This window comes from Priceomyces carsonii (assembly GCF_900007245.1).
Source record: "Priceomyces carsonii strain CBS4050 genome assembly, scaffold: Debaryomyces_carsonii_scaffold_6, whole genome shotgun sequence".
NCBI classification, from domain to species: Eukaryota; Fungi; Ascomycota; class Pichiomycetes; order Serinales; family Debaryomycetaceae; genus Priceomyces; species Priceomyces carsonii.
The window spans coordinates 1,309,335-1,333,289 of NW_026946679.1; the positions used below are offsets into that span (position 1 = coordinate 1,309,335).

The 23,955-nt window shown below is 36.5% G+C and overlaps 11 protein-coding genes across 11 annotated transcripts; 5 read left to right on the top strand and 6 right to left on the bottom strand.

The window, feature by feature from the left end:
* Positions 1 to 160: 160 nt before the first annotated feature.
* On the bottom strand, positions 161 to 2,485 carry TOP1 (DNA topoisomerase 1; the record flags this gene model as incomplete). Its single annotated transcript, XM_062955861.1, has 1 exon — positions 161 to 2,485. One exon carries the CDS (start codon positions 2,483 to 2,485, stop codon positions 161 to 163), a length of 2,325 nt encoding a protein of 774 aa, XP_062812422.1.
* Positions 2,486 to 3,095: 610 nt separating this feature from the next.
* Positions 3,096 to 4,679, bottom strand: CAN1 (Can1p; the record flags this gene model as incomplete). Its single annotated transcript, XM_062955862.1, has 2 exons — positions 3,096 to 4,582; positions 4,655 to 4,679. 2 exons carry the CDS (start codon positions 4,677 to 4,679, stop codon positions 3,096 to 3,098), a joined length of 1,512 nt encoding a protein of 503 aa, XP_062812423.1.
* Positions 4,680 to 5,186: 507 nt separating this feature from the next.
* PRCAT00005767001 (uncharacterized protein) lies at positions 5,187 to 6,788 on the top strand (the record flags this gene model as incomplete). Its single annotated transcript, XM_062955863.1, has 1 exon — positions 5,187 to 6,788. One exon carries the CDS (start codon positions 5,187 to 5,189, stop codon positions 6,786 to 6,788), a length of 1,602 nt encoding a protein of 533 aa, XP_062812424.1.
* A 260-nt stretch (positions 6,789 to 7,048) lies between these two features.
* Positions 7,049 to 7,493, bottom strand: PRCAT00005768001 (uncharacterized protein; the record flags this gene model as incomplete). The annotated part of the gene is made up of 2 exons (XM_062955864.1): positions 7,049 to 7,356; positions 7,418 to 7,493. 2 exons carry the CDS (start codon positions 7,491 to 7,493, stop codon positions 7,049 to 7,051), a joined length of 384 nt encoding a protein of 127 aa, XP_062812425.1.
* A 232-nt stretch (positions 7,494 to 7,725) lies between these two features.
* PRCAT00005769001 (uncharacterized protein) lies at positions 7,726 to 9,372 on the bottom strand (the record flags this gene model as incomplete). The annotated part of the gene is made up of 1 exon (XM_062955866.1): positions 7,726 to 9,372. One exon carries the CDS (start codon positions 9,370 to 9,372, stop codon positions 7,726 to 7,728), a length of 1,647 nt encoding a protein of 548 aa, XP_062812426.1.
* Positions 9,373 to 9,600: 228 nt separating this feature from the next.
* PRCAT00005770001 (Zn(II)2Cys6 transcription factor domain-containing protein) lies at positions 9,601 to 11,151 on the bottom strand (the record flags this gene model as incomplete). Its single annotated transcript, XM_062955867.1, has 1 exon — positions 9,601 to 11,151. One exon carries the CDS (start codon positions 11,149 to 11,151, stop codon positions 9,601 to 9,603), a length of 1,551 nt encoding a protein of 516 aa, XP_062812427.1.
* Positions 11,152 to 11,543: 392 nt separating this feature from the next.
* Positions 11,544 to 12,506, top strand: PRCAT00005771001 (aldo/keto reductase; the record flags this gene model as incomplete). The annotated part of the gene is made up of 1 exon (XM_062955868.1): positions 11,544 to 12,506. The coding sequence occupies one exon, from the start codon at positions 11,544 to 11,546 to the stop codon at positions 12,504 to 12,506; it is 963 nt and encodes a 320-aa protein (XP_062812428.1).
* A 347-nt stretch (positions 12,507 to 12,853) lies between these two features.
* Positions 12,854 to 13,549, top strand: PRCAT00005772001 (uncharacterized protein; the record flags this gene model as incomplete). Its single annotated transcript, XM_062955869.1, has 1 exon — positions 12,854 to 13,549. One exon carries the CDS (start codon positions 12,854 to 12,856, stop codon positions 13,547 to 13,549), a length of 696 nt encoding a protein of 231 aa, XP_062812429.1.
* A 787-nt stretch (positions 13,550 to 14,336) lies between these two features.
* PRCAT00005773001 (sodium:solute symporter family protein) lies at positions 14,337 to 16,410 on the top strand (the record flags this gene model as incomplete). Its single annotated transcript, XM_062955870.1, has 2 exons — positions 14,337 to 15,660; positions 15,716 to 16,410. The coding sequence occupies 2 exons, from the start codon at positions 14,337 to 14,339 to the stop codon at positions 16,408 to 16,410; spliced, it is 2,019 nt and encodes a 672-aa protein (XP_062812430.1).
* A 552-nt stretch (positions 16,411 to 16,962) lies between these two features.
* Positions 16,963 to 19,341, bottom strand: PRCAT00005774001 (uncharacterized protein; the record flags this gene model as incomplete). Its single annotated transcript, XM_062955871.1, has 1 exon — positions 16,963 to 19,341. One exon carries the CDS (start codon positions 19,339 to 19,341, stop codon positions 16,963 to 16,965), a length of 2,379 nt encoding a protein of 792 aa, XP_062812431.1.
* A 1,201-nt stretch (positions 19,342 to 20,542) lies between these two features.
* Positions 20,543 to 21,754, top strand: PRCAT00005775001 (uncharacterized protein; the record flags this gene model as incomplete). Its single annotated transcript, XM_062955872.1, has 1 exon — positions 20,543 to 21,754. The coding sequence occupies one exon, from the start codon at positions 20,543 to 20,545 to the stop codon at positions 21,752 to 21,754; it is 1,212 nt and encodes a 403-aa protein (XP_062812432.1).
* Between the last annotated feature and the right edge of the window lie 2,201 nt (positions 21,755 to 23,955).

The following is a 23,955-nucleotide window of genomic DNA, read 5'->3' on the forward strand; positions in this document are numbered from 1 at the left end:
ATGTAAGGATCTGTAATTTGTAACGTGAATCGCGTCTTTGTCTTCTAGCCTCCTCGCAAAAAAAAAATAATAATATTGCGCGTCAAGTCCGATCACGAAAAACTTTTTATTCTATACATAAATCTAGCTACAAATATCATAAATATCGTGATTATAGAGTTTAAAATCTCCAGTTTTCATCAGTAGATTCGATGGCCCAATTGAATTTGTCTCTAAGAGTTTTCGTAAAGAGCTTTTCAATAGGAACATTGAATCTCTTCGAAAACATAACTGTTAATCTAGGGTCAATATAATTTATCTTTGACGTTCCCAACGACACTTCGGAGTTGTCTTCTTTATCTTTTAACTGAAAGCTTGTATTGACAATTCTATTTTCGACTGTTTCGACTTGCTGCTTTAATTTCTCAACTGAAGCAGCTTTTTTAATCAGGGGTTTTCCTGTTCTCAATTCTTCTTCGTAATCCTTGCGAAGTTCCACGATCTTATCTAGCTTATCTTTAATGGAACTTTCATCTAGTGTAGGTTTTCCCTCTGCCTTAAGCTTTTCATTGTCCCTTTGTAACTTCTTAAAAGCCAGTTCTTTTTGTCTTTCAATTATCTTGTGATGAATATGCTCCTCATCTTCTTTAGCCAAATCTGTGATCTCTTCAAAGTATTTTGGCTGTTGCTTAAGTAGCTTGGGTTCTAATTCTAAAATCATTTTCTTAAGCCTTATCTTCTGCCACATCAATTCTTTCAATTTGTCTCCAATCTTTTGAACACTATTTTCATGGTTTTTACTAACTGTACGTTGATGATTACATAGAATTGCAACAGTTCTATTCGCAGCATTATACTTAACGACTTTCTCAGCAACTGTTCCTTCGTTTTTAATCAAATCTAGTTGATCTTGCATGGTTTTCGATGCATTGTATGTACGAAAAACTTTTGCAGTAAGGCCCTTCATATAATTCTGAAAATGCTTATTCAACATTTGAGGATTAATTCTATCGAATAAATTATCACCGGGTTGCTTAGGTGGTTTTTTGAAAATTCTCAAGTTCTTAAAAGCTTGCTTATCAACTTCGACTTCTTGGTAGAATCTGATGGAATCTTTACCTAAGAAATCAAAAATTACAGTATTTGGAGGCTTCAACGTTATATGTTCATATCTTAAGGAACAACAACCAACAGTATCCGCTTCCTCGTCTCCTTTCTCACCGCCAGCTCTCAAAGCGAAGACATCAATTAGATATGTAGCCGTGGCCATTTGTCTATTTTGCATCAATTCATCCTTAAGCATCTTATTGTAATCTTTTCTTATATCGCTTATGTGATACTTTAATTTCCTTGCAGTTTCAAATTTCTTGTAGTCAGAAACACCTTTTATAGAGGAATTTGCAGCAAATCTAACATATTTAAAGGAGTCTGCAATATTCTCTTTCCACATAGCAAGCCAAGTCACAGTATTATCATGTTTAATATCGCCCCATTTGTGTCCAGGAGGCGGGTCTGGGACTTTAGCATCCTGACTCAAGTTTAATGTGACATCTTCAGGTGTAACTCTTCTTTTAAGCTTTCCTGTTTTGGGATGAGCACCTCTTCCTCGAAATAATCCTGGAGGTTCAATTCTGAAATTTCCAACTTGTTCTTTGCGTCCATTCAACATGCAAGTCTTATAAGGTTCCTCGAATTTTTCTTTTTCCTCCTTAATTCTCTTTTTCTCATCTCTTGACATAGCCTTTTTTCTTTCCTTCTGCTCTTCAAAGTGAGCGTGCATTTTAGAAAAATCCATCTTTTTGAACTCATTGATCGTGACATTACACCCACCTGCTTCTTTTAGCACCTCGAGGAAATCCTCAAAGAAATTCTTTTGGAACACTGCATTCTTTGCGTGGTCTGTCTCCACCATTTGTCCAAAAAAACTTGCAACTTCTTCAGCCTCTAGCGGTAAATCAACAGGTTTACCCTCATAATATAGCTTCACATGTGAAGGTAAAGGCTCATATTCTGGTGGAAACAAAACTCCGTTATGTACAAGGCTTTCCCATTTTTGTTCGCCATCCAAGTCATCTTCCCACCATTTATAAGCTTCCGCTTCTTCTTCCTCGTCATTATCATCAACTTTGGGCGTCTCACTTTTATGCTTACCTGGATTACTGGATGCGCTCCTACTTTTGGAAGGTTTCATCTTACCTTGGGTGCCCTTATCTTTAACACCATTCGCTTTGACTTTCTTCAATTTTGGCAGAGCCACTGATTTTAATGGTTTGTCCTCGTCCTCATCCTCGGATTTTACTCCGTTAGATTTTTTTATCTTCTTTGAATTAGATCCATTAATAATTGGATGCTGCCTTTTAATTCCATTAGATTTCAGAGGCGACGAAGTCTCTTTACGACGAGAGTTGAGTTGTGTTAATGGAGTTTCTTCCTGGTCCAGATCAGCACTATTGAGAGGTTTTTTGGTTCTTCTGGAAAGAACTATTTCATCTTCCGATGAACTCATTCTTGATTAAGACTTGCTCTAAAACCGTTATTTGTTCTTAGGTATACGTGTATATTGCTCTTGATTCTGTGATATTTTTAATACCATTTTCCAGTCAGCACAAATCATCATTAAATATTTATGAGTAGTGCACTACTTTACATATCTCATTTGACCTGGTTCTTTATAACGCGTTTATGCAACTTCCGCCGGCCGCTATTCAAGAATATTCTGATTCTATTATAAACAAATTCTTTAATCTTTTTTTCACAATTACTGAGCTACTGAACTACTGAGCCACTTAATCGGTGACATCTATCTACTTATAAAAGTCTTAATGTATGCAGAGTATAGTTTTAAGGGTTCATAAGCCCGGAATAATCTAAACCTAAGGAGTTGGATATTACGACTAGACTTCAATCCTTTACCGACTTAGTATTATAACATAAATATATACAGCTATTGATTTGAGAATCAAAAATGATGCAAAACAGAGGCTGTAATATATTCTTATTTATGATAGATACTACATGGTCTTAAGCTACTTAAGCTTTTGTATGATGAGATATCAGCCAAAAAAAAAAATTAAATGATGCAAAAAAGCTTTAATGTGAGTTAAATAGCAATCAAGCTAGGCTACCCATTTCCAAACCTTCTCTGCAAAATTTTTCGCTTCAGCTTCTTTCGTGTTTTTATCTTCTTCCTCGATCTCCTCTAAATCTCTTGTAAGGTCTATTTCGTCGATTGGGTTCACAAACCTTAATGTTTTGCCTTTCGAATAACGATAAAGTTTGTGGCCAACATAAAGAAATATTATAATGGGAAAAGCTACGTAAGCAGCAATAAAGTCTGCTACATCAAAACCACCAATGAAAGAAGCGTAGCCATTTGTAATGGTTATGATAGTGACGAAAATAAGCACAAAGTATGTTCCATATGGTTGTAGCCATGTCTTATAAGTGACTCTATCCTCTAGATTCTGGTATCTAATTGCTTTTCTCCATCTTAAATATGCTAGTGAAACGGCGATCCAGCTTATAAAACCAGAAATAGTTGAAATATTAGTGAACCAAGCGAAAACACTGGCCGAATTGCTTGAGCAATTGAGATACGCTAGACATCCCACGAACCAGGAGACTAAAACTGACCAATAAGGAACCCCGTAGCGATTAATGGTAGAAAATACTTTGGGAGCCATTTTCTTTCTGGATAGCGAATAAAGGGTCCTTGATGCAGCATACAAGAATGAATTACCAGAGGAAAGAGCTGAAGTAAGAATAGCAGCATTAATGATGTGATTAAGTACTGGTATCCCTGCATTCTGTATACCGATAACGAATGGAGAAGCAGATGCATCTTTAGAAGCACCGAGGAGTTTATGGCTTTCGGAGCTACATATAACACCAATAATCAAGCTGCCAAAAACATAGAAGAAGGCCAAACGGTACTTGAAGCGGTTGCAAGCTTTTGGAATATTTCTTCTTGGTTTCAGGCTCTCTGATCCTGCCACAGATACTGATTCAGGGGAACAAACGAACGAGAATCCAGCCTTTATGATTGAAGTCCAAACTCCAAGAAATCTTCCTGTTGAACCTTTTTCCAAGTGCTCTTTAAATGCCATGTTCTGTCTCCAAAACCTAAATCCTAGTCTATCATGGTTCGGTCCACCTCCAAAAAATAGGACCACACCGAGAATAAACAAACCAACTAAAGTGAATATTTTTATTGAAGAAAACCAAAATTCAGACTCACCATAGACCTTCACTGAACACATGTTAAGTAGCAATAAAAGAGCCAAAAATATTGAGATCCAAACTGCAATGTTAATAGAGGTGATCCAGTATTCTATAATAATAGCGGCTGCGGTAATTTCAGTAGCCACAAGGATAGCAAACGCATACCAATAATTGTAGCCAATAGCAAAACCTAAAGACTCTTCGAAATAGCTTCCAACAAACGTCTGAGCTCCATTTCCTGCTATAGGTAAAAATGTGGTCATTTCTCCTAAAATATTCATCACAAAAAACATCACTATAGACATTGCTAGGTATCCAATTAAAAGAGAGCCTGGTCCTGCTTCCAGCAACGTTACACCCGATCCGATAAAGAATCCGGTACCTGATATGTTAGTTCTATATTCTTTGGGAAATGAAGAACAAGATTTTCTACCATCCTTATGATACTACTTACCGATACAGCCACCTAAGGCAATCATTTGGATATGACGCAGGTCCATTCCTCGTCTCAAGGTTTCTTTCCCTGTTGCTCTGTTATTCGCTTGAGATTCTACATCAGAAATATATATTATTTCTTCTTTCAAACAATTTTTTAAAGTAGCAATTTTCATGCCGATATTCGTCCACAATAAGTTCAATTGAGCTGGATAGAAATTCTAACATTATGAGAAACCGGCCTATTCTTTATATTCTTAGCTATGAAATAAGTACTTTGTCAATGAACTCTGCTATCAATTCAAAAGTTTTCTTTTTTGTTTCTATTGCTGCAATCGGGTTCCATACTACATGTAGATTGATTCTTGCCCATTTTCGCGGACAGGATTTGAGAGCGGATTCACTACTTAAAAGGGAAGGTATAAGGGTAATGATTTTTTTACATACAGTATCTTATCTCAATTTACGAAATAGAAATAGTATAAGAGGGCCCAGATAAGATATTGGACGAACGCTTTCAAGGGCACTAAGAGTAGATTTCAAAATAAAATATGTTCATTGAGGAAACAAAAGCAATTTATGTTTTGATAGTTGTATTAACTATACTTTATTTGATACATAAGTACTGTTTTGAAACAGATATAGGAAAGATCAAAGGTATTCCACAGATACCTGGAGCGGTGCCAATATTTGGACATTTATTGAAGCTAGGAGAAGATCATGCGACAGTTTGTGAAAAGTGGTGGAGGGACTATAATTGGCCCATCTTTCAAATTAAATTAGGGAATACACGAGCAGTCGTAGTCAATTCTTGGGACGAAGTTAATCAAATGGTGACCAAAACCCAAGGAGCTCTTATTGATCGTCCAACTTTGTACACATTTCACGGGCTCATTTCTTCGACCCAAGGATTTACTATTGGCTCGTCGCCTTGGGATGAATCATGCAAAAACAAGCGTAAGGCTGTTGGATCGACTCTAAATCGTGGTGCTTTGAAGAATTACCTTGATATGTTTGATTTAGAGACTTATTGTCTTGTCAGAGAATTGACACGCGACTCTAATAAAGGTAAGTCCGAAGTTATGATAAGACCATTTATTCAGAGATTAGCTTTGAATACAACACTCACATTGTGCTATGGTATTAGAATGGATAACGTATATGATGATCTTTTGAGAGAAATCTTGACAGTGGGTTCTGCAATATCATTATTGAGGTCAGCATCAGAGAATCTTCAAGATTATGTACCTATACTTCGTTTCCTTCCGAATAATGAGAAGAATAAGAGATCAAAGGAACTTCGAGATCGCCGTGATGCTTACTTAAATGAGTTAATGGATAAGGTGAAAACGATGATAGATAATGGAACTGATAAGCCGTGTATTGCGGCTGCCATTTTAAAAGATGATGAAAGCAGGTTGAACAATGTGGAAGTAAACTCTATTTGCTTGTCGCTTGTTTCTGGTGGTTTTGAAACAATTCCAGGTACTTTAACTTCATGTCTTGGTTCACTTTGCACCAAGGAAGGCCAATCTTATCAAGAAAAGGCCTATGCAGATATAAAAAGACATTATCCTAATATATCTGATGCTTGGACAGAATCTATCAAGGAAGAGAGCATACCATATATCAATGCTATTGTAAAGGAGGCTGGTCGTTATTATACGGTTTCTGCAATGAGCTTACCAAGAAAAACAGTTAAACAAGTTTTTTGGAATGGAGCTGTAATACCACCAAAAACTATGGTACTTATTAATGCTCAAGCTGCTAATCACGATATCGACTACTTTGGACCAGATGCAGGTACATTTAATCCGGACCGCTACATGGACGAAAGTGGTTTGCAAGAAAAAGAGATTAAGGGCCTCCCCCATCAAAGTTTTGGAGGTGGCCCAAGATCTTGTTCTGGGCAGTATATTGCGCAGAGGTTAATATATGCCTCTCTCGTTAGAATCTTGAGTGTTTTCAAAATTGTTGCATCAGATTCTGAGCCTCCAAATACCGATTATGTTGATTACAATCAATTCAAAACTGCTTTGGTCGCCATTCCCAGAGATTTCAAAGTGAAATTGGTTCCCCGGGATCCGAAATTACTAGAGCAATTATTAAAAGAATCAGAGAAACGTACAGCAAACTTTTACAAAGAGAATTAATATTAATATATCCTATATTTAGGCACGTTTTGCTCTGCCACCTTAAGTAAGTTGAAATCGTTATAGAACGAGCTGAAAAGACAAAAATAAAATTTAAAATAAAATTTTATGTAGAACTATTAACCCTAACTAGATCATCTCTTATTGAAGTTCACTTTGATATTGATTCTGCAATATTCACTCTTTAGAATCTAGGAAACAATGAAATTTTATTAAATCAATATCGCTAGAAATAACTGATGTAGAGCTGAGTTGCAACCTTAAACGAGAACAACAACTTCTATCTCAACGGTACCATTAGGAATTGGGATAGATTTTACCTCGATACAAGAACGGGCTGGCTTGTTGTCAGTGAAATATAGGGCATAAATTTCGTTGAGCTCTTTATACTTGCTCATATCAGTAATAAAAATGTTTACTTTGACGATATTTTTGAAATCAGAGCCAGCTTCTTCTATCACATTCTTGATGTTCTCTAAAACTTGTTTGGTTTCAACTTTAACATCACCATTACCTACTAACTTTCCTTCCACATCAAGCCCACCAAATCCTGATAAGTAGAGAAAACCTTCAATTCTTTGTTAGCTCAAAAGTATAAGATGTATCAACAATACCAGCTTTATACGTACCATTTGCTTCAACGGCGTGTGAATAGGGAGCAATTGGGGCTGCTGCTTTTTTGGAGTTAGTGAATTTTAATGACATTTATTTTTGAGACAATTTTTAAAAGTGAAGAAAAAAAAAATTTTGGAATTCGAAAAGAATACGTGGATTTCATGCCATTATATAGCCCGCTAAGAACCGCTTTCCGTTATTCAAGTGCACCCACTGTGATATCAGTTCTTCATTGGTGTATTTTTCAGTATTTACAGCTAAATCTTGTACTATATACCGAATGCTTTAAAAATTAGCCGCACTTGAATGCAAAAAGAGCGATTTACTTTTTATTTAACGAACTATCGACTACTTCCCCAATTGCAATAAGTTCCTCCTCAAGATATCTTCTTCCCACTAGCTGAATGTTTAAAGGAATATCCTTGAACAATTCAGGATCATATATCTCGTAGTTGCTTTTATCCCAGTCATTTAATGGTTCATAATGATTATCCTTTAAATCAACTTTAGGATCAGACATTTGATCTTTAAGAGGAATTACCAAGCTGGGAACGTCTAATACATTATAGGTTGTAGTATACCCCCACCAAGGTAAAAAGTTATGTGGAAATGAGCAACAAGCTGAGTTTGCCGTTACAATGGCCTCTATTTGTCCACCTGAACTGGACTTTGATGCTGTCGATTTCCACATTTCTAAAAACTTCTTTCGCACTCCATTCCTATAGGCATTAACTTTGAAGTTAACAGATCCACCAAATTCTTTGATATTATATCTCTCCAAGATCGTCGTGAGTGCAGGTATTAAAGGCTCGCCTGATTGGGCGCAAAGCTCCTTGCATTCTTTGAAACCTGAGAGAAAATACATTTTAGATGCTTGTTCCATTAACTCGTAGGCATCAAATGGAAGATCTAATTCTATGACCTCATGCCCATCTTCCCTGAGCCTTTCAACAGCCAAATCTATAGCCCTTAGCACAGGAGGATGAGGAGTGACTGCTCCGTCGCTTCTAATTACCCCGATGCATAATTTTTTGGAATCGGAGTATGTTACATCGTTTTTCCAAGGGATTGGCACAACATTTGGATCACTTTCCCAAGGCTCGGAGTCTACTAGAAACTTTGAAAGCATCTTTACATCTGCCATCGATTTGGCAATAGGTCCTGGGCAACCCGCAATTGAGATTTGACTTGGACTAGGAAAAAGCATACCAGTATAAGCAAATCTATAACATGTAGGCTTAAGAGCATATAAACCACAAAACGCAGCAGGACAGCGAATGCTACCAGCTGTGTCAGTCCCAATCCCAATCGCTGATCCTCCCATTGCTACCATCACAGCTTCTCCCCCAGAAGATCCGCCTGAAGTGAGTCTTCGATTGTATGGATTCCTTACGTTTCCCCAGAGATTGCTTGCAGTTTCAAGTACCATTCCAGACATAGGCATGGCCGTCTTTATATAAAAGACAGCACCTTCGTCTCGAAGAGCTTTCACTATTCCATCCTCTTTTGCAGGACTGCGCCTATCAGCCCAAGCGACAAAGCCCATGTTAGCGAGGTGTCCAGCTAGCTCGAGATGGTCCTTAATACTTATTGGAAGTCCGTGTAGAGAACCAAAAAGCTTTCCTGTCCGTTCGTAGTACTCGTCAAGCTCAATTGCTCTCTGGAGACCTTCCTCTGGAAAGTACTCAGTTAACGAATTCGTCAATTGATGGACTACCGCAGCCGTTGTGCAGAAGGCTTTGAATACTTCTACTGCTTTATATTTTTTATTTTTGATAGCTTGAAGTAGCTGGGTTGCGTCCAAGGAGGTAATCTCTCTCTCTCGTGGAGAGATCAAGTCTTTATGTTCATCCACAGAACAGTGACGCATGATATTGGTTTCCAACTTATCATCTTCAATTCTTAAATCCTTAGGTATGGAGTCATCCAAATTTTGACGTGCTTTTGCCGCAACCTCTTTCCAATTCATCTTCGAGGTTCTCACTTCAGCTTATCTTCTATAAGAATTGGTTCTTTCTCTACCGGAGTATGTTGGTCGCATTTATATTATATTTAAATTCCCAAAGAGGAATCCATTCCGCTCGTTATCGTCATGCATAAAATGTAGGAGCGCGCTCACATCTTAGAGGCAGAAAAGTGAATTAGGCAATTCTTACAATAATTTGAACTTATCTACTCAACTGTTAGTATTTATGATCTACAGACATATCATATTTAAAACCTGGGTATCAAATAATAGCTCAAATGGGTAATCGGGTGCCGTATTAACAGGTGCTGCTGAATCAACAAAATTAATGATTTGTAACAACATGTTTGAGTTCAAGTTGGACAATAATTTATTGAACAGATTCTTAAAAAAGTTTCTTTGATTCGCTTCCAACGAAGTGCAAAACCCTATAAGTAAGGTCCATCCGGGTAGAATTAAATTTTCATGCTTATCGATCTCATTTATTATGAGGTTTATCTCTCCTTGAAAATCTTTCGCTGATAGCTCTTTCATTTGAAGCATTTTTCTGATCAAAATTAAGGATATTCTAAGAGTGACCATAGCAATAGAGACCGACTGTCTGACCTTATTGCTCAATCCCGAAACATCAATCGTTAAGAAATTCTTCAATACGTTGGATGCCGTAGAGAGAATAGTAGTACAAAGAGATCTGTCTTTGTCATTTAAAGGTAGCTTCAAACGACACATCCAAGTACTCTTTGCCGCAGTTTCAAAAGCAAATTGAGAATACCAGTTCAAATTATGATAAATCGATTCGTGACTGAAATCCTGCCATATGTTAGCCAAGTTGAAAACGTAAAAGGGATCTGGTACAGTAACCTCCAAATTCTCAGACCTCCCAAAGAAGATCGCGATGGGATAATTGAACAAGAAGTTTTCTATAAGTGCTTTATCTAAAGAAGAGTACAATTTCGGCGAAACAGAAAGCGGATCAGGTCTTATAATCCTGGAGGTTTCTGTCCATTGTTTGTTTGAAATCTTCTTGAACTTTTGCCTAATTATATGAAATGCCGCAGAAAAATGTGGCACCACAGTTATTGCTGGTAGTTTGACTACGTTCTCTCTGAAACATAGTGTCTGTAAGGTTTGTACGGCCATGAAAAGCCAATCTTCGGATCCAAGAATAGCACCACTTTTTATTTCTTCTATCAATATTTTCACTGCCTGTATGTATTTCTTATGGGCTACTTCTTTAAAAAAAATATTCTCAAAGGATATCATTGTTGCTCCGCATGCAAAGAAAATATTCCTGAGTGTTTGGGATTGAGAAGAAGCAGTCAAAAATATTGTCTCAACAGACGAATCGTGAGTAAAGGGATGCAGTAAAGAAGGAAGAAACTTCTCGATAAAATATCTATAGCAAATAGCATCTGTTTCAGATAGAGATACACCTGGTATCATTATATTTCGCATGTCAGGAAGTAAAAGTGCTGGAAAGTAATTGAACTTTCCAATATTTGTAGCAGCAATACTTGAGCCAGTGAAATCGTAGTTGAACCGATATACATTATCTTTGAGGGACCTTTCGCTTCCACTAGTAGCCTTGTTTTGTTTTGCTACTTTCCCTAATCTTTGCATGACGTCTGGCCATACACATGGTCCTCCTCCTTTCTTGCATCTTAAGCAGACAGGTTTAGTCTCATCGCACTTCTTCTTCTTCTTTTTGCAGCTCAAGCATCCAATAAATGATTTTGTCCTTGATCTTTTTGAATCCTTGAAACTTCGTATAGATTCATTCATCGTAGCGTTTGAATAAGAAACATTACCTTGTTATTCAAGTTTTTCGATGTTGATATAATATGAACACCACGATAGAGTGACAGGAATAGAGCAAGATGTATGTATAGCACGGTCCTTCTTCTAAATTTTGGAGCAACTGAGCTATATTGTTACTCTCGTCTGAGTGGTGTTGAATTGAATTTTTTACTTGAACATGGAAATTGTCTTTTATGGTAATGATCCCGCACTTTGCGAGAAATTCAAAATCAACCACGTACCTGTATCTCCGCGCTTAACCATCTTTTCTCAGATAACAGCATTTACATACATATATATATATAACTTTAACTTTATGCTTCGTAATTCTTAATTATTTGATTTCCCATACCTATCAGTAATATTATTAAGCAAGAATGACAATTGAAAATGCTTGTGACCTGCGACTTAAAACAAAGTCAGGCAAACCATTGAAAATTGGAACTGGTACTGGCACTAAGTGGAAATGGTTGAAATTCGATAGATCAGATGGTCAGGATGGTCAATTGACTGAAGAATTGGTTGATCAAATTGTTTTATCATTACAATATGGTTATAGACATATCGATACTGCTGAAGTTTACACTACACATCCAGAAATCGGTGCTGCTGTAAAGCGATGCAAAGTCAATAGAGATGATATATTCATTACAAGCAAGTTTAATGGTGGGATAGATGAAGCTCCTAGAACATCTGAGAACCCAATAGATGCTTTAGAAAAGGCTTTAGAGGAATTGGACACTGATTATATTGATTTGTTCTTGATTCATCAACCATTTTTTGACGAAAGAGAAGACGATCTAACGATCGAAGACGTATGGAAACAAATGGTCGAACTTAAGAGAAAGGGCAAGGCAAGATATATTGGTGTTTCCAATTTCGCGGTTCCTCATATGAAAAAGATATTTGGTGCCTTCAATTCTGAAGATCGTCCTGTAGTAAACCAAATAGAGTTTCACCCATATCTACAAGAACAAAGTCCCGGGATCATTGAATTTTGTAAAGAGAATAATATTTTAATTGAAGCGTATGCGCCATTGGCTCCTTTATTTAGAGTAACTAAGAATGGGAACGAAATTAAAGACCACCCTTTACCAAAGGTATTAGACTCCATGGTTCAGAAATACAGAAAAACGGATGCTCAGATTTTACTTAGATACTGCTTAGAGAAGGATGTTGTCCCTATTACTACTTCATCGAAACCGAGTAGAATTAACGAAAGTCTCGCCGTTTACGAGTTCAAGCTAGATCCTGAAGATGTCTCTACTTTGGATTCGGTCGGCTCTGAATTTCCATTCAGGGCATTTTTTGAACATTCTTATGATCATTTGTACAACTGATACGATCGGGTTCATGAGTTCCTCTTGATCTTTTCTATCTATTTTAAATAATGGGTGCATTTACACTAGCTTTGATGATCAAAAATAGGTTCAGTTAAATATATCAGCTTAATCAAACTAAATAGATAAAAATGCGCTAAGAACTAATACTATTAAGATAAGAGCTGCTCAATAGATATTGGGATCCTATCGCATTCGTCTTTCATTCTTTTTTAACATAACTTCAAAAGCTTGATACGTGCACTGACATCTAAAGTGCAATATTTGTATTGGGCATTTTTTGTTAACAGTAATCTGCGATTCTTTTTCTCAAGGATAACTTACAGATTCACACCAAAAACAACAATATGAGTATCATTGAACTTTTAGTGGAGACGAATCGTGAAAAATATGAACTGTCTATTATGCATCCTCTAACGAATGAACTCTGCTTAGGCACATTACCTGATCACAAGCTTTTTACGTATTTGACTCAAGACTTGAAATATTTCAAATTGGGAATGAATCTATTTGGTAAAACGCTTTCTCTCTGTGACAACGGAGAATCTGCTATAATTTTAGCTAAGCAGATTGGGTTTTTAGCTAGTTCTGAAAATTCCTACTTTGAAAATTGTTTGTCTGAGATAAGAGAAACCAGCAAACAAGAGTTGGAGAAATACTGTTCTGCAATGCTACTTGGTAACGATTCTCCTACTTTTCCTTCAGTCCAGCGTTATCTAGATTATATGAGATACCTAATTCACGAATGCTCGTCTTATGTGCAATTGATCACTACCTTGTGTGTGATGGAGTTTGTATATCTAGGATGGGCTGAATATAATCTACTGAAAGGTACCGTAGTCCCTGACTTATCGTATAAATATAAAGAATGGGTTTCTCTTCATAGTGGCTGCGATTTCTCGATTTGGGTATCCTTTTTGAAACAGGAAGTAGACAGGGTTGTCATAACTGAGAGTGACAGGACCGAATGCGAAAAAACCTTCACAAGAGTGTTAGACTTAGAGATTGAGTTCTTCGATTCTTGTTATGATGGTTATGACTAGAATTTGAACCTTTCAATTATCTGATTCTTGCTCGTGATTGCTTAGAAACTTGGTTTAAAAGATTTATTTGTGAAAGATCGCATATTCTACCTGGCTTCAAAATGATTGTAGGACTTATAGACCATGGAGGAAAAAAAAAAAAGAAAGACTTGAGAACACAAGCATTCTCTCGCTTCTGTGATAGAACGCCTGAAACGTGGATCCCTCGAAGTTATTAGTCGTAGAGACTATTGTCTATTTGGTCTTATTATTTACAGAATGTTGCTTCTCTTAGAATTATGTCTCGGCCTTAAATGACTTGACCTCGGTTCCTTCTGTCCTAATAATGAGAGCCTAAAAAATTCGTTTTCTTGTTCAGTCATAAAGCAGACAGATTGCAACTTATTCGTGTTCAACACACTTAATAATGTAAAGCAGTAAGTCTGTCTTTCTTAAACTCACGCTGGTTGATCTTAAGCCCGAGTTGAAATTATTTTTTTGAAGTCTTCTTGAATTAGGCTGTGTTCCGTTTTTGCTGCTGTTAAACTTATTGGCTGTGAGTCCTTACTTCTACACATACATTGATAATATGATATCTTGCAGATCTTTTGACGTGAGCACGCATTTCCGCGTTCTTAAATCGTTTGACACAACAACTGTGGATGAAATGTGCTGCTTTTCGTGAAGCCACAATAATCTTGAAAAAAAAAAAGTTTTAACGAGATTCAAGAAGTATCTAAATAAAAGAGCATGTAATTGTTCGATTTGATCTCAATGTTTCATAGTTTTTTATCATAATAAAGCAAAAATGGCGGTTCAAGAAATTGAAATGCTCGGTCAATCGAGTGGCTATGGAATTTTAGTAGGAGTCGGTGCACTCTTTGCAATTGGTATGATATTGACAACGAAGCTTTTACTGAAGTATCTCCATGAAGATTCGACTTCAACAGAAGTATTTATGGTTGCTAACCGTAGTGTGAGTACACCTTTGGTAGCTAGTTCTGTTTACCTGAGCTGGACATGGGCTACTGAGCTTTTGTGGGCAACAACTATGGTCTATAATTATGGTATAATGGCATCTTATTGGTATTCTGCCGGGCTCTCTATTCAAATTTGCCTTATGACAGTTTTAGGAGTTCAAGCAAAGAAGAAAATACCCTCTAGTCATACTTCGTTAGAAATTGTGAGCATAAGATATGGTAAGGCATGCCATCTACTCTATATGTTCCTTTCTTTGACGACGAACCTAATCTCTTGTTCTACAATGATCCTTGGTGCAGCAGGAGCAATTACTGCTATTAGTGGTAATCTTCACATTGTCGCGAGCACAATGTTGATTCCATTCGGGGTCCTATTATATACGACTGTTGGCGGCTTGAAGGCTACTTTCTTGACTGATTTTGTTCATTCTTTGATATTGCTTATTGTTTTGTGTTACATAGACACTTCTGTTCTTACTTCAAAGGAGATTGGAGGTTTAGACGGACTCTTTGACCTAATTCTTAAGCATGATAAGGACAGATACGTTGAAGGTAATTACGAAGGATCTTTTTTGACTGGAAAGTCACAAGGGGCAATTTTCTTTGGTATAATCCTTACTATCGGAAATTTTGGATTAACAGTGATGGACTCGTCCTTCTGGCAAAAGAGTTTCAGTGCCGATGTCAGAGCGACTTTGCCTGGCTATCTTACAGCTGCTATACTTATATTTGCAAATTCCTGGGGAATTGGGTCGATTGTCGGAATTTCAAGCATTGTTTTAGAATCTAGTCCAGTATTTCCCACTTATCCTAAAGCAATGACTGCCGACGAAATAGGAAGTGGGTTGGTTTTACCTTATACTATAAAAGCCTTACTAGGAAAAGGTGGGCTTGGTGCTTTATTACTAATCATATATTTAGCAGTTACCTCCACTGTTAGTGCTCAAATGATATCTGTTAGTAGTATAATGTCATTTGATATTTATAAAAAATATATTAACAAGGATGCGGATAATCACCAGATGATCAAGGTATCACACATAGGAGTCGTATTTTTTGGACTCTTCTCGGCTGGATTCTCTATTATGTTGCACTACGTGGGAGTAAACATGACATGGTTAGGTTACTTTTTATCTATGATAATTTGTCCAGGTAAGTACAAGAAATTTCGAATTAGAGTATGAAATCAGATTTTACTAACATTTAGGCGTCATTCCTTTAGTATTGACAATTACTTGGGATAGACAAACAAGGATCGCAGCATTTGTTTCTCCTATCGTAGGATTGGCTTCTGGGCTCGCAATCTGGCTTGGAACGGCGTATCATTATTATGGAGTTGTGACAATTACGTCTCTTGGAGAACAATTACCTTGCATGTTCGGTGCTATAGCAGCTCTCTTTTTGCCCGGTATATTAAGCGTCTTCTTAAGTCTCACGATCAAACGTTCTGTTTTTGACTGGAATGATTTACGGAAACCTGATCTTATCATTCACGATGAAGAAACTGAGGGCAAAGAGAGCGCTGACTCCTTCGAAGACAAGTCAATTGATGCCATCAAAAATGGGGTAGAGAAAGGCTACACTAGTGATGTGATATCGACCGGTCTGGAAGAAGTATTGGAGACTCCTGAGAATAAAAAGAGATTGTTATCAGTCTATCTGAAAATTGCTTATGGAGCTTTTTTCTTTGTTCTTTTGATCACATGGGTGCTATGGCCGTTACCTTTATATAGAGATTATATTTGGGGAAGAACTTATTTCAAAGGATACATCGTTGTTTCGCTTATTTGGGTGTACGCCGCACTATTAGTGATTGGTGTTTATCCTTTGATCCATGGAAGAAGTTCGCAACTTAAAATATTAAAAGGAGTATATCATGACTACATCAAGAGAAAAAAATGAAAGCTAAGGATACTCTCAATCTTCATATTTATTAATATGCTAGCGTAAATGCACGCAAGCCATCTGCTTTTTCGCTTTCGTTGCACTTTGAATTCTCTGACAAGATCAATTGGGCAAGATACAATACATCAAGAACAAAGACAAGTATTGCAGATAAAAGCAAATATATAAGCCTTGATATCACTTCTCTATAGTGAATATTATGATTCTTAACTTAGCACGATCGATGTACGCCTTTCTTTTATCTCTTCTCTCAGTTAACTTTTTGCACCCAAACCTGTGTATAGTAGAAATTTCAAAAGATTGAACTCTTGCGATAAGTTTAATTGAAGGGACTTTCTTACGTACTTATACACAGCTATAGGCTAATCTTTTTATTCTACGGTAATTTCATTACCAAAATGGTTTATGTGATTAAAAGTTTGAAATATTATTTATCTGGTTGCTAGCTAAAAAAGCAAGTATATCCAAAAAAGAAATTCTAGGTCGTAATAATCACTCACTAGATCATCACCTTACTCATTCATAGTTGAAACAATAACCAACTTCCCTTCAGATTTTTATCTTCTTTGCCACAAAATTTATGATTCCGGAGACAAACGGAAGACTCGTATATAGAGCCCCTGTCAAATGAACAGACTGACACCCAATACTATGTTTGGATGCATCTGTAGTGGGGCCAAAGTCAACGAAACTTTTACCTTCTTTCATAGCTATCTTAACTACTGTCTCCATCATAACAAAGTACGCTTTGTGTCTCCTGCCTTTCTCATAATTAAGACCCTGAAGATCTGATGTAATGGTTTCACCGAGTCTGAAAAGTACACAAGAAGCAATTGCCTCACCATCTATTTCTAAAAATAGTAACGATCTTTTACTCATTTCATTGTCGTAGCTCACTAATGTTTCGAAAAAATCAAGATTTGGGTTGGCAAAATAGCCATTACATCCATGTTCCATTCGGGAAACTGCTATGTTCGACCACAAGTCTAGAGCTGTTGAGCAGCTGCTTTTAGAGTATTCCTTTTTTTCAAAAACAACGCCTCCAGCATTCAAAAATGCATCAGATTGTACTCTATATTTAATACTTTTGAAAAATTCCAGCGGACTCTCTTTTTTATGTGGTCTGAGGTCAATTATATTGGTAGGAGGAAGGCTGACTTCCACCCATGAGCTATAGTTTATTGAGTTATCTGTGGCGGGGCAAGAATACATTGGGTCAATGATGATTGTGCACTTTCTTTTCTGACGATTATTATATTTAGCTATCGCCTTGAATATTAAAGCATTACGCAAGCCAAGGTTCTTCGTTGAGCTGCAGTAAAAAATAGAATGGCGAAAGGGCCAATGAAATGCCAAAAGTCCCACTCTAATACATAAAAATTTTGAAAATGAATTGGCACCAAAGTATCTTGACATTATTTTCCCAAGCCGTCCGGGGATAGACGATGTTACATCATAGCTGTCTACGATTGAGAATAGCACCAAAGCTTCAGTTGATTTTAAGTCAGAATAAAATTTCATCTCATCCTCAAATTCAGCGTCTGACGTAACGCTATTTAAGGGGAACTCGACTACTTTTTTTTTCGCATTAGCCTTTTTAAGTAATCGTTTTCTTTGGTTCTTAGACATCGGTTTCAAGGTATCTAGAATCTCAACGGATAAATCCTCCTTTGCCTCATCGAAAAAGAATTTCTCGTTATAATCAACCGCTTGATATTTTTCGAAGAGTCTATTTCTTTCATCCGGTGAACTTATACTGCCTGACTTCCGAGGATCATATATCCTCAACACCACACATCGAAGGTTATCTAACTTTGAGACACTGTAGGCATCCATGAGGGAAAGAATTTCTTCCCCCGAAACCCCAGCATTACTCCTAGAATTTGAAGAAATCAATTTTGCATAAGCTGCCCTTTGATATGGCTTAAGAGAACTGAGATCGATTTCTTCTGCGATAAGTTCACGTGCAAATCGTACCCATAGTTTCCTAGAACTCCAAATTGCCGCCATATTTATAAACATACATGCGCCAAACATAATCGGTATAGCTCTGGTCAACTCAATACCACTTTCCTGCAGCATATATACTGCAGTTCCAAAAGCAACTGCAGTAAGTAAAGTCAATATAACGAAGCAAAGATCTAGAAACAGAACAAGTCTTCGGAAAATTGGTGAAAAGCGATTGAATGGCGTCATAGTCATCATGATACTAAATCCCAAGAGAGCACCTGCAATAGTGAAAGCTCCTACAAACAAGTAGAAGGCCTTGATGTGAAATCCCTCGTGAGGTACATTGGCAATTTGAATAGCTGTAAGCTGAATTTCCAGAATTCCCAAAACAAAGTCAAACAGGAAGGAAAATCCAAAAACCAAAGATGCAAAACTTATTTTAAAAGACCACAACACTGTAAGTGCAGCGAAGTCAAAAAATATGGAAATGATTGTAAATGCCATAATCGCCAGTCTTTGAGCTAAATCTAAGTTAACTACTCTTGCGGCTTCTTTCCCTAAGTTAAGAGGATCCTTAATGGTACCTAATCCCAAGCTTATTACCTTATAAACGATGAGCACCATGAAGAGAAACCAAATCATTCTTCTCAAAGTAGCCACAAGTTTCAATAAACGACTTTTCTCCATATTGCGTTTTCTATTTACTCTTTCAACTATAAGGAATACTATCATAAGAATGTCTCCAAGAATTATTAGAATTCCTGCCACACATCGTGTCCCGTAAGGTTGAGAATAAATGTATGATAATAAATATTGAACGAGATTCACAAGAATCTGCATTCCGATGAAAAACCATTGACTGGTGACCAAAGTTTTCCAGTCTTTCATTCTTAACTCTATCACTCTTCTATATAAATAGATGTTGCAACTTTTTGCTACCTCTATTACATATTTGACATTTCGCATCCCTTTATTCATGGCTAAGGTATCCCATATTACATCTAGTAGTTGCCAACTTTAATAAATCAAAATAACAGTTTTTTTCCTTGTACTTATTAAGTTTCTCTGTTTTACAGCTCTTCTTATGTATTTACGGGAAACACGGTCATCTGCAAAAGGAAATCGTAGTGCTCTTGACTATACATACAGGAACATAGAGAAAAATCATTAATTTTATCCTACAATTATAAATTAGATGACAGAGTTGAGAAATATTATTATCATTAACCTGACAATATCAAAAAAGAGCAATAAAATAATTATATTCTATAGAATATTTCATCGAATCAGCTACTGTTCAAGTTTTAGACATGTTTTGTTGCTTTGAACTTTTTTTTTTTTTGGGTGCGTAACTACAACAATTGCGATGCGTAATTTAATAAAGGGTTTCCGATCCTTCCAGCAAAACCTCACGGGATGACAAACACAAAGAAAAAGTATTCAAATCTAGACTAACGGGTTTCAGAGGTATACTGAAGGAAATTTGAAGTCAAACTAAGGTACTAAAGCTGCAGTATCTGTTAAAAATAGCTCATGGAGACAGACATTATCTGTTATAAATAGCACATGGAGACTGATAGCATCTGTTATAAATAGCACATAAAAATTGAAATCGAGATGGCTTCGATAAGGACCATGCACAAGCAGATTTATTTATTTACATGCCTCATAAATACGAGTAAAGGTAAACTTTAAATAGAAAAAGCTAGTGATACGTAAATCTTTTACGTAGAAGTGCCAGTCTTGGGCAAGAGTGAACCAAATTACCGGTTTCTTTTCTATTTAAAAGCTTCTCTTTCGCGAGCGTGTCCGCACCATACACCATATTCGATCATTCACGATACCTCAACACGTAACAAGCAAATTAAGCGTTTTGTTGTACTAAATCCCTATTGCCTCATAAGAGTTAAAACCCCAAAGCAAAGATGGAACACCTCTGAAATATGACTTTTTGCTGTCACGTTTGCTTCGCATTTTTACGCTCGCTAACTCTTTCACCAGCTTCTTGAACTGCACATTATCTCTCGAGCTTCTCTCAGTTTTGTGACGGGCCATATCCAGCGGAAACGGATAGGTGAAAATAGAGTTCAAGTAAATAGAACACTAAATATGAGAAATTTAACTTAAATAAGCTGGCATTATTGAAAAGTGAAGTTTAGAGTGAAGCAATTTAGTTACTATGATTTCTGCCTTGTTTGTGTGGAAGATTCTCATCATTCCTGTAGTGGTGGTGCGAACCATCCTTCAGTTTTATACAAAAGGTACAATCTTTTCTAGAACAAATGTTGAGTTTGCAGATTCTCTTTGGAAAAATATCGTAATATCAGTTGAGCAGCAATTCGTGTCCTCTTATACTAAGGGCGATCTTACTTTCTTTGTTAACAAAAAGTTTCCTGAGATACTTGACTATTACAAAGCAGGTCATATTGCTCTTGGACATAATCTTAGGAAATATGGGGAAAGGTTCACATCAGAGAGTTATTGGTTCGTTAGATCTGAGTATGAAGATAACGAAAGCGCTAAGGAGCATGTATTAATGTATTTTCATGGAGGGGGCTACGCGGTTAGCATGTTTGACTCTCACTTACTTGGGATTTTGGCGCTATATGAGAGTCTTCCTAAAGAAATCCAACAAAAGTTATCAATTTTGATTGTCGACTACTCACTTACTGTTGATGGTTATAGGTATCCTACTCAGATAATTGAAGCATTAGATGCTTACTGTGCTTTAATTGAGGATGGAGTTAAAAATGTGAGCTTCATAGGAGATTCTGCTGGCGCAAATTTGGCCCTCGCTTTAAGTAGGGTCTTAGCATATCCAGATGAGGCGCTTTCTCACTTGAGCAAATTTTCATTACTTGACTTAAAGTTTTCCCATTTGCCCCAACCAAAGCTCAATATCTTGATATCACCTTGGGTGGAACCCACTTTCCAACCGAAACTTCCTTCAAAATATGACGCAATAGATGTTAAGGGTGATTTATGCTCAACTAAAACTACATTAGGTGACTGGTATGTAGAAAAAATCTATATAGATGATGCTCATGAATGGATAAATTTCACTCAAACATCTTTTCATGAACATTGGAACAAGGTTGATTCTATAAGAGAGAAAAATAAGACATTGGTGCTTTGTGGAGAACGCGAAATACTTAGAGAAGGAATCGAAGATTGGTTAGATCTTGTCGATGGAAATAGAGAGAACATCTGTTTCGTTTTAGAGAAAGGCGGAATCCATGATTGTTTATTCTGTGTTGAAAGTTTGGATTTTTTAAGTAAAGATGGTATGAAAAGAGCTCTTGCAGGGAAAACGGAGACCAAGTTCTGTTTCAACGAGGTTCGTGAATTTTTAATAAGTGGATTAAGTGACAGATCGATATCTGAAGTTTAGTACCTTTAATAGAATATTGAACTTCATTTCTCGTTGGCTACATGTGTTGTTGAGAATCATAATATTCTTACGCAGAAATCAACATGGTCGATGAAAGCTAGATATTTATTCAACATATTGGACTTACAATGTCGTTGTGTGCCAAGACTGAAAGCTTATTGGAGTCTGTTCTTTAAGTACAAAATTTCCTATATTATTTCTTCCTTTCTCGAGTTCGAATACAAGCTATGACATTATGAGCAAAAGATAGGTTTGATAGGCCGAAAATGTCTCTTCATGTTTTTTTTTCGCTCATTAAATAGTGGAAGTTTATCATTTGAACCCCTTGCTTTCAAAATTTTATGCTTTATTCGAAATTGAAATCTTAGTATAAGCTTTCTCTTAGAATATCTGCATTCCTTTTTCATGCTGAAAGAAGAGGTAAGAAGTTGGCATAAATGAATCGATAGAAGTGTGGATATGGTGTTAAATAACATAGTCCTTGACATAGTTTCCGACTTTACCATGGGTTTGAATAAGTTCTGGATTTGGAGCAACCATTTTGTTTCTGCATTTTATAGTCAAGAGACCAAAAGATCGAAATATAGAGTTGGCTGTACTGATAGTAAGCTTTTGAAGTTAGCGGTTTGGATCTCACCATATGAAGTCCTGTACAAATAAATCAAATGAAGGGAATATCATGGCACCATTAAGTGACAGCACACGTGTACTTCTCAGTAAAAATACATTTAGAAATGATGATCGAGATTAGAAGAAAATAAGTCCTAACTTCATTCATAAAATGAAATAACATTTCTCAAAGTCAATTTCAATTATTACCATCGATTTTAATTGCATGAGATATGGGAGAGTTCTCTGAAGTTATTCTCGAGACATCTTAAATATCATTTCATCTCTTTTTGGTTAGCCGTATACAATTTTTCAAAGATTCATCCAATCTGGTCTCTTTCAATTCATTTCTGAGAAGGAATCCGAGATAAAGACCTCGCTCTTCTTATTTCAACGTTTTAAAGTCCTTCTATGGCACACCCCAACTACAATAGAATTGGCAGCATGATATCCATTGGCGATGTTTCTGGAAACAATAGCAGAACCATTGTCAGCTTACACATTTGCGGAAAGCCATACATTGTCACCAGTTGTAATAGGTAATGCGTTCTCAATCCGATTCCTCTTAATGCCAGACCAGGTGAACGTTTTGCCGTAATAAGTGGAACTTTATGTCTACAAAGAAATCTGTTACCAAATTTGCCAATCGCACAGTCAAGAAAATAACATCAAAACCACTGTAAAGTAGCTCCCAATATGAACATTGGAATTCTAATCAAAAATATTTTGAAAGTTGTATGCAGTATATATAATAAAAAAAGATTTTGCAGCAGGTAACTTTGGAACGGAGTCTATCTACAAGATCTACAAATAGATTCGCTGTCTTAAATTAGGCTTGACAATACTATGGGTATTATATTATTAGTTATTCATAGATAGAAAGAATATTGCTCAAATGATTTTAGAAGTAGCCATAAGAGAACATTATTTTGCAGTGTTAATGCGATAATTGAGAATCGTTTTATGGCATCTGGGGTTATCACAGAAGGCTGAGAAATAGTAGGAATTGAGTTTAGGGCATTGTATGATTTAAGAAAGTGGGGTCAATTACGGCAACAAAACAGAATGAGAAGAATACCAACAATAACAATTACAACAAGACTGAAAAAAAAGAGACTAATCAAAGAACCTCTATATCTCATTGATAGAGCTGGAATATAATGCGCATCCTTGCACTTGAAACAAAGAGCACCTCATTGCCTTCAATTTAATTAACTCATATTCTACCTTCTGCTGTTCAATTTTTTCACTATACTGATTCTTCTTAAAGAATTTAACTGTGCTTCCTCTAATTTCTGTTAGTTTTTTTTTTTTCGAATTGCTTCTGGGTTGGCAAGAGCTTATAAAAAAAGGGCAGAAGATAGAACAGGAAACTAATAAGCTTTTACTCATTGAGAGGTGTCTTCGAGTTGCATTACACTGCTTGGCATGCCGTTGTGCTTTTTTTGAAAATAAGTAACTTTCATACTTTCAACAAAAAATATCACGCGCTAGCGAAAATCTTCTTTTATTGCTTTATCTCCTGAAATCATATTCATGCCCTTATCTTTTCGATTGAAAATGCATCTCCAAAATAAAAAGCGTCCTTAATC